This window comes from Ranitomeya imitator, chromosome 1 (genome assembly GCF_032444005.1).
Source record: "Ranitomeya imitator isolate aRanImi1 chromosome 1, aRanImi1.pri, whole genome shotgun sequence".
Taxonomy (NCBI): Eukaryota; Metazoa; Chordata; class Amphibia; order Anura; family Dendrobatidae; genus Ranitomeya; species Ranitomeya imitator.
The window spans coordinates 554,946,878-554,964,025 of NC_091282.1; the positions used below are offsets into that span (position 1 = coordinate 554,946,878).

The 17,148-nt window shown below is 43.8% G+C and overlaps 1 protein-coding gene across 5 annotated transcripts in view; it reads left to right on the plus strand.

The window, feature by feature from the left end:
- C1H19orf44 (chromosome 1 C19orf44 homolog) overlaps positions 1-17,148 on the plus strand; it is a 159,519-nt gene that overhangs the window by 62,542 nt on the left and 79,829 nt on the right. For 3 of the 5 annotated variants that reach the window (XM_069767734.1, XM_069767736.1, XM_069767735.1), the window contains exon 2: positions 11,328-11,441. The exons of the other annotated variants lie outside the window; for them this stretch is intronic. In XM_069767734.1, the coding sequence (XP_069623835.1) occupies positions 11,337-11,441 (105 nt within the window). In that variant the 5' untranslated portion in view covers positions 11,328-11,336. The remainder of the gene's footprint in view (positions 1-11,327; positions 11,442-17,148) is intronic. 5 annotated transcript variants of the gene reach the window in all.

A 17,148-nucleotide genomic window follows, 5' to 3' on the forward strand; every position in this document is an offset into this window, starting at 1 on the left:
AGCAGATTTGCCAGATTCGTGGGTTAAAAAACTCTGTGCGTCATGTATTAAGAACACCATTGATGAGGAGGCACCAAGTTTCACATCTGAATTAAAAGATTTAATTAAAACCCAAGTAGCAGACGCATTAAAAAGCGTAAAAAACCGTAAAAGAAAACATAAAGAAAAATCTCCAGATTACAGCTCCAGCGAGGGAGATAGTACGAGTGGGGATTCTGATAGCTCTACAGCTTCATCATCCTCCTCTGCATCTTCAGAAAGCGGTCGCAACTGTTTCCCAATAGATGAAACGGATGCGTTGGTGAAAATGGTTAGGGCGACAATGGGTCTGGCAGATACTCGTTCCAAAAAATCTGTACAAGATCTTATGTTTAGTGGCCTGGAACAAAAGAAGTACAGAGTGTTCCCATTAAATGAAAAAATTCAAGCCCTTATAAAAAAGGAGTGGAAAAGACCAGACAAAAAAGTACTGTTAACACCCAAAAGGAAATACCCATTTGATGACCCAGCCTGCGCCTCATGGGGAAAAGCGCCAAAATTAGACGTCGCCATCGCGAAAGCCTCTAAAAAGTTCGCTCTGCCTTTTGAAGATATGGGGACCCTCAAGGAGCCTATGGATAAAAAGGCCGATGTCTTCCTAAAAGGGTCCTGGGAGGCCGCCAGCGGGGGGCTAAAACCCGGTATAGCTGCTACGTGTACAGCTAGAGCACTAATGGTCTGGCTGGATCATTTGGAGTCTCAATTAAAAAATAAAACCCCGAGAGAGTCTATACTAGACTCCGTGTCAGCGATGAAAGGGGCCGCTGCATATTTAGCAGATGCCTCAATAGACTCAGTTAGACTGACGGCAAGATCAGCTTCCTTCTCAAATGCGGCTAGGAGAGCATTATGGCTAAAGTGCTGGCCGGGGGACCTGCAAACTAAAGCTAAGTTGTGTTCCATTCCGTGTGAAGGTGAATATTTGTTCGGTCCCACCCTAGACGATGTCCTCGAGAAAGCGGTTGATAAAAAGAAAGCCTTTCCGGGATTCCTAAATCAATCTTATAGGCGGCCCTTTCGAGGAAGGAGGTTCACACAAAGACGCCCCCCAAAAAATCAAAAGGAGGGGTGGGAAGACAGAAAATTCAAAAGAGGAGGTTTCATGTTCAACAAGCCGGATAATAAAAAACAGCCACAATGAGGGTGTGCCCCAGGTAGGAGGGAGACTGACCCATTTTCTTCCAACCTGGGAAAAAATTTCTGGAAGTGCCTGGACTCTAAACATCATAAAGACGGGCCTAAAACTAAGCTTTCACACAATGCCACACAATCAGTTTGTGGTTACACCACGAAGAAAGTCAGAGATCGAGCAGCTGAGCATCCAGAGAGAAGTTCTCAGTCTTCTGGAGAAGAAAGTCTTACAGGAAGTTCCACAACAGGAAGAGACGAGGGGGTTTTATTCTCCACTCTTTCTTCGAACAAAACCGGACGGAACTTTCAGAGTAATTATAAATTTAAAACAACTAAACAGATACCTGATAATAGAAAAATTCAAAATGGAGACAATAAAATCATGTGTCAGATCCCTTATCCCGTCTTGTTTCATGACTGTTATAGACTTAAAGGACGCATACTATCATGTGCCAATCCATCCGGATTTCCGGAAATATCTCAGGGTTGCAGTAATGATACAAGGGGAACTGAAACATTACCAATACAAGGCTCTTCCGTTTGGTCTAGCCATTGCCCCGAGAGTATTCACAAAATTAATGGCGGAAGTAATGGCCCATATAAGGGAACAAAACATATTGATTGTGCCTTATCTGGACGACCTCCTAGTGATGGGCAGTTCCTCTCTACATTGCAGCCAGCAACTAAACAGAGTGATGGTAGCCCTATCGAATCTAGGATGGTTTCTGAACCTGGAAAAATCCAGGCTTATCCCATCTCAAGTACAGTTGTACTTGGGGATATTAATAGACTCAACAAAGCAAGAGTGTCGTCTGCCAGAAGAAAAAGTATCCAACATGATACATCTAGTGAATCAGTTGAGTATCTCTCCTCTGATCTCTCTAAGGAGAGCCATGTCCATACTGGGGTCAATGACATCCTGTATCCCAGCGGTACAGTGGGCTCAGAGCCACTCGAGAGATCTCCAGTGGGAAATACTAGAGGCGGTATCCCACGCAGGAGGAAATTTAGAAAAGCAATTAAAAATATCCTCTCGGACAAAAACTTCCTTAGCTTGGTGGACAGACCCGTCCAATCTCAGGAGGGGGGTTCCATGGGTATGGCCGGTCTCGATAATCCTGACCACAGACGCAAGCCCTTGGGGGTGGGGGGCCCACCTAAACAGGCAAATTGCCCAAGGTCCTTGGTCAGTAGAAGAAAAAGACCTTACTTCAAACATGAAGGAGCTTTTAGCAGTTCAGTACGCCATCAATCATTTTTTAACTTCCCTCCGTTCCCACCACGTGAGAGTACTGACGGACAACAGGGTGGTAGTAGCATATTTAAACCATCAGGGAGGGACGAGGTCTCAATCCCTAATGAAAGTGACAAATTTCATCATGTCACAAGCAGAAGCCAACTTGTCCTCCCTGACAGCCCTTCACATAAAAGGGTCAGAAAATCAAACTGCAGATTTTCTAAGCAGAACCCAATTAAAACAGGGGGAATGGGAGTTAAATACAAGTATATTCAAACGCATAGTGGATCTTTGGGGGGCCCCGGATATAGATCTATTTGCAAACAATCAAAATCGGAAAACGGAGGCCTTCTGCTCGATAGATCCTCGGGGGAGTCCAGTGGCCATAGACGCGTTGTTAATTCCATGGAAATTCCATCTAGCTTATGTGTTTCCTCCGATAGCTCTAATTCCCTTAGTCTTGAAGAAAATCAGGGAAGACAGAGCCAAAGTGATACTGATAGCTCCGTTCTGGCCGAAAAGAGTATGGTTCCCATGGCTACGCCTAATGTCCATAGCGGATCCATGGGTACTCCCAGATATCCCAGACCTTCTGCATCAAGGGCCAGTGAATCACCCTCAAATAAAAAGTTTGCACATGACGGCCTGGCTTTTGATAGGGAACTGTTAACAAAAAGGGGGTTTTCTTCAAATTTAATTTCTACCCTGCTGGCCAGTAGAAAACCTATAACTACCAGAGCCTACGGCAAAGTCTGGAAAAAGTTCCTCTCCACGTCAGGAGTTATCCTATCAAATCAGATGCCAATTCAGGAAATCTTAGAATTTCTTCAAAAAGGTTTAGAGAAAGGCCTAGCAACAAATACTCTGAAGGTTCAGATTGCAGCATTGGGTGCCCTTTATAACCAGGATTTGGCGGGGAATCACTGGGTAAAAAGATTTGTTAGAGCATCTACTAGGTCCAGACCAGTTATACATCTCACCGCTCCTCCCTGGGACCTGAACTTAGTCCTTTCAGCACTAACTAAAGCGCCGTTCGAACCTTTATCTCAGGCTTCACTAAAAATAATATCTTGGAAAACCTGTTTATTGGTGGCCCTAACCTCAGCTCGCAGGATTAGTGATCTGCAGGCCTTATCAGCCTACCCACCTCTAACACAAATATTAGATGACAGAGTAATCCTCAAAACTGACCCTTCTTACCTTCCCAAAGTGGCATCAAAATTCCACAGATCTCAAGAGATAGCGTTACCATCTTTTTGCCCCAATCCAAAAAACAAAAAAGAGGAGGCTCTACACACTCTAGATGTAAAGAGATGTCTAACACACTATCTATCAGCCACAAGGGAGTGTAGGAAAGGGAGGGCTCTGTTTGTCTGCTTTCAGGGACCAAATAAGGGTCACAAGGCATCGAAAGCCACGTTGGCGAGGTGGGTAAGAGATGCCATCAAGATGTCATATACCTCTTCCGGAGAACAAGCTCCGGACACAATTAAGGCCCATTCAACCAGGTCGGTGGCAACCTCTTGGGCTGAACGTGGTGGAGCATCAATAGATCAAATATGTAGAGCAGCCACTTGGTCTTCCCCCTCTACATTCTTCAAGCACTATCAGCTTAATCTATCTTCTCCCTCAGACTTAACTTTTGGTAGGAGAGTTCTTGAGGCAGTAGTCCCACCCTAAACCTTCATTCTTTGAAATTCTCTCGTTAGTGCCGTCATGGGGTAAGAGAATATCGTAGTTACTTACCGATAACGGTATTTCTCTGAACCCATGACGGCACCTGTATATTCCCTCCCTTCACGTATGGGTGTCCACACTACTTATAAATTAAGTCACGAGGTGTGCATAAAAAAAAAAAAAAAAAAAAAATGTGTGTGGATATATATATATAGAGGAGCTTATATAAGTTATACAGTTATATTTTGTTGTGTAAAAATAACCAATTAAGTTACAGCAGAAATTCCCTGCAAGGCTCTGTAAACCAACTGAGGTGGAGGAGAGGTCCCGCCTTTTTAACCTGTGGGTTTCCTGTCCCTGAGGGCGGATCCCTCTCTCTCGTTAGTGCCGTCATGGGTTCAGAGAAATACCGTTATCGGTAAGTAACTACGATATTTATACTGATATCAAGTTTAAACAGGTGCCATTACTACAGGTAGTGAGTGGAGGAAAGAGGAGACTCTTAAAGAAGAAGTTACAGGTCTGTGAGAGCCAGAAATCTTGATTGTTTGTTTCTGACCAAATACTTATTTTCCACCATAATATGCAAATAAAATGTTAAAAAAACAGACAATGTGATTTTCTGGATTTTTTTTTCTCAGTTTGTCTCCCATAGTTGAGGTCTACCTATGATGTAAATTACAGACGCCTCTCATCTTTTTAAGTGGTGGAACTTGCACTATTGCTGACTGACTAAATACTTTTTTGCCCCACTGTAGCTAGATAAGTTCCTTGAAGGGTCTAGTTTCCAAAATGGGGTCACTTGTGGCGGTTTTCCACTGTTTAGGTACATCAGGGGCTCTCCAAACGGGACATGGTGTCCGATCTCAATTCCAGCCAATTTTGGTTTGAAATAGTCAAAAGGCGCTCCTTCCCTTCCGAGCCCTGCCGTGCACCCAGACAGTGGTTTTCTCCCACATATGGGGTATCAGTGTATTCAGAAGGAATTGCACAACAACTTTCGTGGTCCAATTTCTTCTTTTACCCTTGTGAAAATAAAAAAAATGTTGCTAAAAGATCATTATGTGGAAAAAAAAGTTAAATGTTATTTTTTTCCTTCCACATTCCGTTAATTCCTGTGAAGCACCTGAAGGGTTAATAAACTTCTTGAATGTGGTTTTGAGTACCTCGGGGGGTGTAGTTTTTAGAATGGTGTCACTTTTGGGTATTTTAAATCCTATAAGCCTCTCAAAGTGACTTCAAATATGATGTGGTCCCTACAAAAAATGGTTTTATAAAAGTTGATGAAAAAATGAGAAATCGCTGTTTAACTTTTAACCCTTATAACTCCCTAACGAAAAAAAAATTGGTTCCAAAATGTTGCTGATGTAAAGTAGACATGTGGGAAATGTTATTTATTAACTAATTTGTGCGATATGAGTCTCTAATGCAAGGGTATAAAAATTCAAAGTTTAAAAATTGCAAAATTTTCAAAATTTTTGCCAAATTTCCATTTTTTTCACAAATAAACAAAGGTAATATCAAATAAATTTTACCACTATCATGAAGTACAATATGTCACGAGAAAACAATGTCAGAATCGCCAGGATCCATTGAAGCGTTTCAGAGTTATAACCTCATAAAGGGACAGTGGTCAGAATTGTTAAAATTGGCCCTGTCACTTAGGTGAAAACAGGCTTCGGGGTGAAGGGGTTAATGATATGCTTGTGCTCCGGGGCGGCATCTGCATGTGGTGTTCTGCTTAGCTATTCATAATGAAAACTGCTGACAGGTCATTGATCCCTCAGTGACCTGCTTCCTATTTTACATAATGAAAAAAGACATGGCAAAAAAAGCCAAGAAAAACGACCAAAACAGTCCAATATGCATATAAAAGTGAAAAATACTTTATTAATACATAATAATAAGGGACAAAAAAGCCATCAGGCCAAGAGATGACATGCAATATATGAAACCAAAAAATGACAATGGTAAAAACAGCAGGTGTGCACACATGCAGGAACCACACAGCACAAAAAATATATGTATAGATATGAATAAATCTCCCCGTCACGATATGGCGGTAAAAGAGAGGGTGCCCAAAAGGGGAATCTTCACACAACTAGCAGAGTGAGTAATGCTCTGAAAATCAGAGCAACATGATGTATCAGCACTAAGAATAGACAATTAACATATCAAAAACCAATACCTTCCTTGTGGATGGCACCAATGTGGGGATTCCTGGGATGTGTGCACACACCCCAACGCACGTTTCGGATATTATCCTTCCTCGGGGGGGGGGGGGGGATATGTTAATTGTCTATTCTTAGTGCTGATACATCATGTTGCTCTGATTTTCAGAGCATTACTCACTCTGCTAGTTGTGTGAAGATTCCCCTTTTGGGCACCCTCTCTTATACCGCCATATCGTGACGGGGAGATTTATTCATATCTATACATATATTTTTTGTGCTGTGTGGTTCCTGCATGTGTGCACACCTGCTGTTTTTACCGTTGTCATTTTTTGGTTTCATATATTGCATGTCATCTCTTAGCCTGATGGCTTTTTTGTCCCTTATTATTATGTATTAATAAAGTATTTTTCACTTTTATATGCATATTGGACTGTTTTGGTCGTTTTTCTTGGCTTTTTTGCCATGTCTTTTTTCTAGTGTTCTGTTTAGCGATTAGTCCGTATTAAATAGTCCTCTTCACTCAGCTGGCTACTCGCCATGATTAATGTTTACACTTTCTATCATTTATTTACCTATATGGTGCCATGCTGATTGTTTTTGTAAGTATTGTTTTTGCTGTTTTACATAATGAATATTATGCATACTAGATGGAGGCCCGATGCTATCGCATCGGGAGGGCGGTAATGTCACGATGGGGGCAAGCATGCAGCGCTATTGTTGCCTAATGCAATCCTGTGATAATCTAATGACTTTTGCATCAGGGGACTCATGTGTTTGACGCCTACGCTTATATGCATTGTTTTTGTCCCAGCGATGCTATTGCTCTTCAAGAGTCTCATTTGCCCTTTGTTGTCTTTGACTTTGTGCCTTTGCTGCCATTGTCATTGGCGCACTTTTTATGAGGAGCCATGATGGCATTGATATTTGCTTTTTAAAGGGGGTTTGCCCATGAACCAAAGTTAATTTTAAAAATTGTCTGTGTCTGACCGTGTACCGAACATACCACAGCTCCTGGGCAGGGGAGGAAGCAAAAGACAATACTGACATTAGAGCAGGAAATCGCAGAGGATACATTTTGTGAGGTAAAATATTTTTTAAAAACAGTCAGTGAAATATTTTACCTAACAAAATGAATTCACTATGATCCCCTGCTGTAATGTCTGTATTGTCTTTTGCTTCCTCCCCTGCCCAGGAGATGTGATATGCTCCGTACACAGTCAGATGGCATATATATATATAAAATATAGTGGTGCAGCGGGGTTGGTGCAGTGTGACAAATGGGCAGGGACCACAGGAAAGTTCAACTCGCACAATGAACAGCTCACTGTATCCTCTGGATCGCAGCTGTGGCGACACAACAGTCCATATATGAGACCGGTTGCCAAGGGAGACTGCACCATCATATCATGCTGTGGGGTGCTAGTTGTTTGCTGCTCTTGGCTCTATGTTACCTCACACAAGCTGGATGCTGCAGAGCCACCTGCTCTGCCACTTGCAAACAAACACTGACTCACTTACTCTTATTTTGCACTGCAGCCACAGCTATGTCTGTGATCTGAGACCTATCACTAGGGAATTAGTGGACCACAGTGGTGCTTATAATATAATAGTTCACACACTGTGATCCAATATACATCCTATTATGTATCTATAATTCATTTAATTTATTATTTTAAAATAAGATTTAATAAAGTACTATTTTATTCACACATCCCTAATTCCCCTGCCATAAAGTAGCTCAAAGGGTGAAAATCCCGTGGAAGTCTGTGGTACCTCGCGAACGGCGAACAGCATGCCCCAATTCCTTCCATCCTTGGAAACCACCTTTTAGAGCATGGACTTGAGGGGCTTGGGCGCATCCTGGAAGATACATAGCGACCCCCATATAATACCGTCACACCGTCACTGCCTCAATAAATATGTGTGTGTATATGTATATATGTATGTGTATATACATACATACATACATACATACATGCATATACTCGAGTATAAGCCGACCCCCCCTAATTTTGTATCAAAAATAAAAATAGATACCAATAAAAGTAAAATTAATTGAGACATCAGTAGGTTACGTGTTTTTGAATATCCATATTGAATCAGGAGCCCCATATAATGCTCCATACTGTTCATTATGGCCCCATAAGATGCTCCATACAAAATAGGCCCCATATAATGCTCCATACAGTTAATTATGGCCTCATAAGATGCTCCATATACAAATATGCCCCATATAATGCTCCATGCACTTCTCTATGGCCCCATAAGATGCCCCATATAATGCTCCATGCACTTCTTTATGGCCCCATAGATGCTCCATATAATGCTCCATTCAGTTCTTTATGGCCCCATAGATACCCATATAATGATCCATGCAGTTCTTTATGGCCCCATAGATGCTCCATATAATCTCCATGCAGTTCATTATGGCCCCATAGATGCCCCATATAATGCTCCATGCAGTTCTTTATGGCCCCATAGATGCTCCATATAATGCTCCATGCAGTTATGGCCCAATAGATGCTCCATATAATGCTCCATGCAGTTCTTTATGGCCCCATATAATGCCACATATCATGCTCCATGCAGTTATGGCCCCATAGATGCCCCATATAATGCTCCATGCAGTTCTTTATTGCCTCATAGATGCCGCATATAATGCTCCATGCAGTTTTGGCCCCATAGATGCTCCATATAATGCTCCATGCAGTTCTTTATGGCCCCATAGATGCTCCATATGATGCTCCATGCAGTTCTTTATGGCCCCATAGATGCTCCATATAATGCTCCATGCAGTTCTTTATGGCCCCATAGACCAGTGGTCCCCAACTCCAGGCCTCATGGGCCGCCAACAGTGCAGGTTTTCAGGATTTCCTTAGTATTGCACAGGGGTTGGAATCATCACCTGTGCAGATGATCATATTACCACCGATGCAATACTAAAGAAATCCTGAAAACCTGCACTGTTGGCGGCCCTCGAGGCCTGGAGTTGGGGACCCCTGCCATAGACGATCCATATAGCATTGTGCCACATGTAATGCTGCTGCTGCACTAAAAAAAAAAAAAAAGTTACATGCTCACCTCTCGTCGCTGCTCCTCAGCATCCCGTCTCTCCTCCACTTACTGTTCAGGCAGAGGGCAGCGTGCACACTAATACGTCATCGCGCCCTCTGACCTGAACAGTCAGTGCAGACGACACGGAAGGCGAGGCGGCGGTGGAACGCGGAAAGGTGACTATGACATAGTCACCTGCTCCTAGCGCTCCTGACGCGGTCCCTGCATGTCCCACGTCTCCGGGAGCGGCAGCTTCTTCCTGTAGTGAGCGGTCACATTGCACCGCTCATTACAGTAATGAATATGCAGCTCCACCCCTATGGGAGTGGAGTCCATATTCATAACTTTAATGAGCGGTAACAGTGACCGCTGAACAGGGGAAGAAGCTGCCGTGCCCGAAGACCGTGGGACATGCAGGGACCGCGTCAGGAGCGCTGGGAGCAGGTGAGTATTTGACAGGCGTCGCTCCCCCCTCAACCTCCGCACCCCCCCCCCCCCCCCCGCCTTCCATGATTCGAGTATAAGCCGAGAGGGGCACTTTCAGCCCGTTTTTTGGGGCTGAAAATCTTGGCTTATACTCGAGTATATACGGTATATAATACATATATATCTACTATATAATTGTCTAAGGGTCACTTCCGCCTTTCTGTCCTTCTGTCTTTCTGTCTTTCTTTCTGTCACGAATATTCATTGGTCGCGGCCTCTGTCTGTCATGGAATCCAAGTCGCTGATTGGTCATGGCAAAACGCCCACGACCATTGTCACGACCAATCAGCGACGGGCGCAGTCCGGCGGCAACATGACCGCTCCTTCCTCCCCGCAGTCAGTGCCCGCTCCGTACTCCCCTCCAGTCAGCGCTCACACAGGGTTAATGGCAGCGCTAATGGACCGCGTTATGCCGCGGTGTAACGCACTCCATTAACGCTGCTATTAACCCTGTGTGACCAACTTTTTTACTATTGATGCTGCATATGCAGCATCAATAGTAAAAAGATCTAATGTTAAAAATAATAATAAAAAAAAATAATAATTTACTCACATTCTGGCGCCTTTCCCGCTCCTCGCGACGCTCCGGTAACCGCTGCAAGCAAGCGGCAGGTTCCGGTGGCAAGGATGGTATGCGACAAGGACCTGCCATGACGTCACAGTCATGTGACCGTGACGTCATCACAGGTCCTGTGCCCATACCAGCCCTGGGACCGGAAGCTGCCGCGTGCACCGCACACAGGGCCAGGACTTCAACGGAGGGTGAGTATATGTTTTTTATTTTAAGTCCGTATAATACATGGCTCTGTGCTGTATACTCCATCGCTGTGCAATATACTACATCGCCGTGCAATATACTACGTGGCTGTGCAATATACTACGTGGCTGTGCAATATACTACTTGGCTGTGCAATATACTACGTTATATATATATATATATATATATATATATATATATATATATATATATATATATATAATCAGATCAAAAGTTTGGACACACCTTCACATTCAAAGATCTTTCTGTATTTTCATGACTATGAAAATTGTACATTCCCTTTAAAGAGATTGACACTGTTTTTTTAATATATTAATAATGTGTTGGGGACGTGATTTTGTCACTTTCACATGCATTGCTTCTCACGCAATTGTAGACCACACAGAACTCCTGCTCTAACAATAGCAGCTGATGGATGAGCAGGTGAACAGACCTGTCTGTCAGTCTCCTGTTGAAACCCTGCCCACAGAAAAGCTGTTTTTCAATGGGAGGAGTATGGTGGCCAGGTCTGGTCACATGATTCCCTGTTATTAGCTGTTTTATGGACAGGACTGTATGTGAAGAAGACTGCAACACAGGCCAGGAGGAGAATGTGTAATACTTTTGCCCACTTGCCTTTCTAATATATAAATCTATCCCCAACACTTCAGTTATACGAAAGATAAAGCCCTTTAAGATCTTTTGCACATAGCTCTATTGCCGTACAATGTCAAGGAACTGTTTTGATCAACCTTTTGGGATCATTCTTCAGCAGGACAAAATGGCCCAAAGCGGTATGAGAAGTTCAGCACTGGCTCGAGCACAGGCCCAACTTTCTGGTCAGAGGGTTCCGGTAAAACCCAAGGCTCCGGTAGATGAACTACAGGTCGGTGTTCTGAAAGTGCTTTTATTATTTGTGATTCATTTAGTCCAGGTGATGAGGGATAGATGCTAAGGCTAGGTTCACATTGCGTCAAGTACATGGCGTTAAACGCATGTACAGAAAAAGGAGCCAAAATATGTAAAAATTCGTCGTCACGGTAACGCTAGCGTTAACGCATGTGATCGCGTTTTTTCATTTGGATGTCCGTTACGAAGTATCCGTTTGGCTGCGTTTGTCACTGTCAATAAAGTTGTTCTTTTTTTTTTTTTTTTTTTTTTCCCTTTTGTCATTGTGGGGTGTGGGCACAGACTCTTTCTCCATTTTGAAAGCATTGAGTGAACTTCTGCTAGCAAGATGTTTGTGTCTGAGCTTGTTAGATTTTGCTTGATGCGGTTGCGACTTCGGCAGAGAAAGCGTAGTTCGCAAAGGAGATATTGGATCCACGAAGTGAATTTCTTGCGGAATACATATGGTGCCTTTCACACCCTGTATGTGCAGCTTCGGGATCATCCCTTCAAATTCCAACGCTATCTACGGATGTCCATTGAGACCTTTGATGTTTTGCTCTCACATGTGAAGGATGAGATACATCATCATCGCAGCACTTTTCGTGAAAGCATCTGTGCGGAGCAACGTTTAGTAGTGACTGTGAGGTAATTATACCTTTTTTTATCATTCTATTGACAAAGACTAGATCTCGGTATCGTGTGGCCTAATGTTCATTTAGTAATTGTATATTCTATTGTAACTAGCCTTTTAGATGATCATTAAAATCCAAATTTTTTTTTCTTTTTGAATGTCGACAGATATCTGGCTACCGGAGAATCTTTTGCGTCACTGCATTATCAGTTTAGACTTGGGAAGTCAACAATTTGCCAACTGGTTCGGGAAACTTGTGATGCCATTTGGAACAACTTGCAACCACTTGTGCTACCAACACCAACATCCGAAATGTGGCTAGCGATTTCCAAACAGTTCGAGGATGTGGCTAATTTCCCCAACTGTATTGGTGCCGTGGACGGCAAGCACATTCGGATTCAGAAACCTGCGCATAGTGGATCCCTCTACTATAACTATAAGAAATACTTTTCTATAGTATTGATGGCGATTGCGGATGCCAGGTACCGTTTTGTTGCTGTGGATATTGGTGCTTATGGCCGGACTAACGATTCCAGAGTCTTCAGAGACTCCAACATGGGCCAATGTTTGTACAGCCAAAGTTTCAACATACCCTCATCACGACCTCTTCCGGGGACCGAAGGCCAATGTTTGCCATATGTTTTAGTTGGTGATGAGGCGTTCCAACTCGGACAAAATCTCCTCAAGCCGTACTCAAGCCGTAGTCTAGACTCCAGCAGGCGCATTTTTAATTATCGCTTGAGCCGGGCAAGACGTTATGTGGAGTGTGCCTTTGGGATTTTGACATTAAAATGGCAGATTTTACTAACCTGCATGCAACTGCAACCAGAAAATGTGGACCGTGTTGTGAAGGCGTGCATCTGTCTGCATAATTTTGTGGCGAGACATGAACCCCAGGTGGTAGACCCCGATGATTGTGAGTCGAACCTCATTAGCATAGAAGCGAATGCAGTTCGGTCTACAGCACAAATAATGAGGATTCGTGATCAATTTGCACATTACTTCACACATGAAGGCCATGTTCCATGGCAAGACAGATACGTGTGAAAATAATTTAAAGTCTTCCTGGTGTCGTGTAAAAAGTTACCTTATGTCGTGTAAAAAGTTATGTTGTTTAACCTGATGTCGTGTAAAAAATTACCTTATGTCGTGTAAAAAGTGATGTTGTGTTAAAAGTTTAAGTCATACAAGAATCTTAAATTTGAAACAGTTTACTAAATGTTTATGGATTTTTCCAACAAACTGTTGGTAGACAGGTTTAACATATGATATCCCATAGGGATGAAAACCAAAGGAAAATAGAAATTTACAAAAAAAAAAAAAAAAAAGAAAAACCAAAACTTGCAACGCGGTAATTGCACCTGGCTGGGGACAGTGAACAGTACTAAAGACTTTGGTACTGCACGGGCGTATTGTCTGCCCAACTGTATGATGGACTGCTACATTGTCTATGAGGTTCCACGCTCGTTTCACCCCGGCCTCTATATTGAGGGTTGTAGGCCGGCATGTCCATTCTTCTTGTTTCCGATGGAGCGGGTTCCTGGGGGCCCACAAATTCCTCAAGAAGGTCGTTCAGTCTTTGTCTAAACATAAGGTTTCTATGGGCCGGGATATTTTGAGCGACAGGCACATAGGACAAGAAAAGTAGCTTCCACTCATTAGCAGAGTATACAGACTCGCGGGCTTGCAGCTCGGTAATTTCCCGCCTCAGGTCTTTGAGCTCACTGCGACACATGTCCTCTACCCGTTGGAGTCCATCGACGATAATTGCATCAGCTTCATCTTTTTGTGATGCTCGCTTGCGTCCATGCTGTGATTGCAACCGGGCACTCACACCTGCAGCAACAGTGCTTCTCTCCACAGATCGTGGCTCACTGATGCCAGACACATCTTCAGGTTGGGTTGGTTCCACTGGAGAAGGCTCCAGTTCCTCTGATGGTCTAGGCGCAGCGGTACTGCATATCGTGCTGTAACCCAAAAAAAAAAAATTAATTATTTTCCTTTAAACAAATATGTCTTGCACACAGACCTATTTCTACTTACGAGCGCTGAGACAATGTTTTTTGAAGGAAGAGCAATTGGTCATAATGCACATACGGGGCCACCCGTTTGCCACCTGATCCGCTTGGTGCATTCTGACTGTTCCGGTAGTCACGGACAAAGCGATCGCGGATGGACTTCCAACGGGGATGGACAGCATCGGCTTTAAATTTAAAAAAAAAAAAAAAATATATATATATATATATATATATATATATATATATATATATATATATATATATATATATATATATATATAGTAGATAGATAGTTTGAAGATATATGAAAAATTGTTCATAGTTTATTACGGTAGTTGATATATAAATAGCGATAGATACATAGATATAGATAAATACATAGATATAGATAGATAGATATATAGATAGATAGATACATAGAGCAATAGATAGATACATAGATATAGATAGATACATAGATAAAGCGATAGATAGATACAGAGAGCGATAGATAGTGGATAGATAGTTTATAGATATAGTGGATAGAAAGTGAATAGATAGATTGTTGATAAATATTGGATAGAATATTTCTAGTTTTATATTTACCACTGGCAGTTGTGGCGACGACAGACGGCTAGGGACCTTCTTTCTTTTGTGTCCTCCGTGTGCCACAACCTATTGTGTATGTAAAATGTAAAAAAATTAACATTAATTGGATCAATAAATTTATGCCTGAAAAATTCAAAATGTGTGCTATGTACCTTTGTGGTTTTTGCCTGTTTTTTTTTGGGGGGGGGTGGGTCTAGCAGCCTCGGGCTCAGAAGACTCCTATTCACAATAAAAACATGATTTTTATTACGTGCTTGGCTCAATACAATGGAGTTTCACACAACATTATTGTGGGTTTTTAACCCCTTCCCGACCCATGACGCCACGTAGGCGTCATGAAAGTCGGTGCCAATCCGACCCATGACGCCTATGTGGCGTCATGGAAAGATCGCGTCCCTGCAGATCCGGTGAAAGGGTTAACTCCCATTTCACCCGATCTGCAGGGACAGGGGGAGTGGTAGTTTAGCCCGGGGGGGTGGCTTCACCCCCTCGTGGCTACGATCGCTCTGATTGGCTGTTGAAAGTGAAACTGCCAATCAGAGTGATTTGTAATATTTCACCTATTATAACGGGTGAAATATTACAATCCAGCCATGGCCGATGCTGAAATATCATCGGCCATGGCTGGAAATACTAATGTGCCCCCACCCCACCGATCGCCCCCCCCAGCCCCCCGATCTGGCCGGTACACTGCTCCGGCTCCCCTCCGTCCAGTGCTCCGCTCCCTCCCGTGCTCTTGTCCGCTCCCCCCGTGCTCCAATCACCCCCCGTGCTCCAATCACCCCCCCTGCACTGCGATCCACCCCCCCCCCCGTGCTCCGTTCCACCCCCCCGTGCTCCGTTCCACGCCCCCCGTGCTCCGTTCCACGCCTGCCGCGCTCCGATTCCCCCCCATGCTCCGATTCCCCCCCCCCCGTGCTCCCCCCCCCCCCATCATACTTACCGATCCTGCGGGGCTCCGTCTGTCTTCTCCCTGGGCGCCGCCATCTTCCAAAATGGCGGGCGCATGCGCAGTGCGCCCGCCGAATCTGCCGGCCGGCAGATTCGTTCCAAAGTACATTTTGATCACTGAGATAGATTATATCTCAGTGATCAAAATAAAAAAATAAAAAATGACCCCCCCCCTACCTTTGTCACCCCCATAGGTAGGGACAATAAAAAAATAAAGAAATTTTTTTTTTCCACTAATGTTAGGGGTAGGGCTAGGGGTAGGGCTAGGGCTAGGGTTAGGGTTTCGGTATGTGCACACGTATTCTGGTCCTCTGTGGATTTTTCCGCTGCGGATTTGATAAATCCGCAGTGCTAAACCGCTGCGGATTTATGGCGGATTTACCGCGTTTTTTTCTGCGCATTTCACTGCGGTTTTACAATTGCGATTTTCTATTGGAGCAGTTGTAAAACCGCTGCGAAATCCGCACAAAGAAGTGACATGCTGCGGAATGTAAACCGCTGCGTTTCCGTGCAGTTTTTCCGCAGCATGTGTACAGCGATTTTTGTTTCCTGTAGGTTTACATTGAACTGTAAACTCATGGGAAACTGCTGCGGATCCGCAGCGTTTTCCGCAGCGTGTGCACATACCTTTAGAATTAGGCCATGTGCACACGGTGCGGATTGGCCGCTGCGGATTCGCAGCAGTGTTCCATCAGGTTTACAGTACCATGTAAACATATGAAAAACCAAATCCGCTGTGCCCATGGTGCGGAAAATACCGCGCGGAAACGCTGCGTTGTATTTTCCGCAGCATGTCAATTCTTTGTGCGGATTCCGCAGCGTTTTACACCTGTTCCTCAATAGGAATCCGCAGGTGAAATCCGCACAAAAAACACTGGAAATCTGCGGAAAATCCGCAGGTAAAACGCAGTGCCTTTTACCCGCGGATTTTTCAAAAATGATGCTGAAAAATCTCACACGAATCCGCAACGTGGGCACATGGCCTTAGGGTTAGGGTTGGAATTAGGGTTATGGCTACAGTTGGGATTAGGGTTAGGGGTGTGTTGAGGTTAGAGTTGTGATTAGGGTTATGGCTACAGTTGGGATTAGGGTTAGGGGTGTGGGGGGGTTAGTGTTGGAGTTAGAATTGAGGGGTTTCCACTGTTTAGGCACATCAGGGGGTCTCCAAACGCAACATGGCGCCACCATTGATTCCAGCCAATCTCGTATTCAAAAAGTCAAATGGTGCTCCCTCAATTCCGAGCCCTGACGTGTGCCCAAACAGTGGTTTACCCCCACATATGGGGTACCAGCATACTCAGGATAAACTGCGCAACAATTACTGGGGTCCAGTTTCTCCTGTTACCCTTGTGAAAATAAAGAAATGCTTGCTAAAACATCATTTTTGAGGAAAGAAAAATGATTTTTTATTTTCACGGCTCTGCGTTGTAAACGTCTGTGAAGCACTTGGGGGTTCAAAGTGCTCACCACATATCTAGATAAGTTCCTTGGGGGGTCTAGTTTCTAAAATGGGG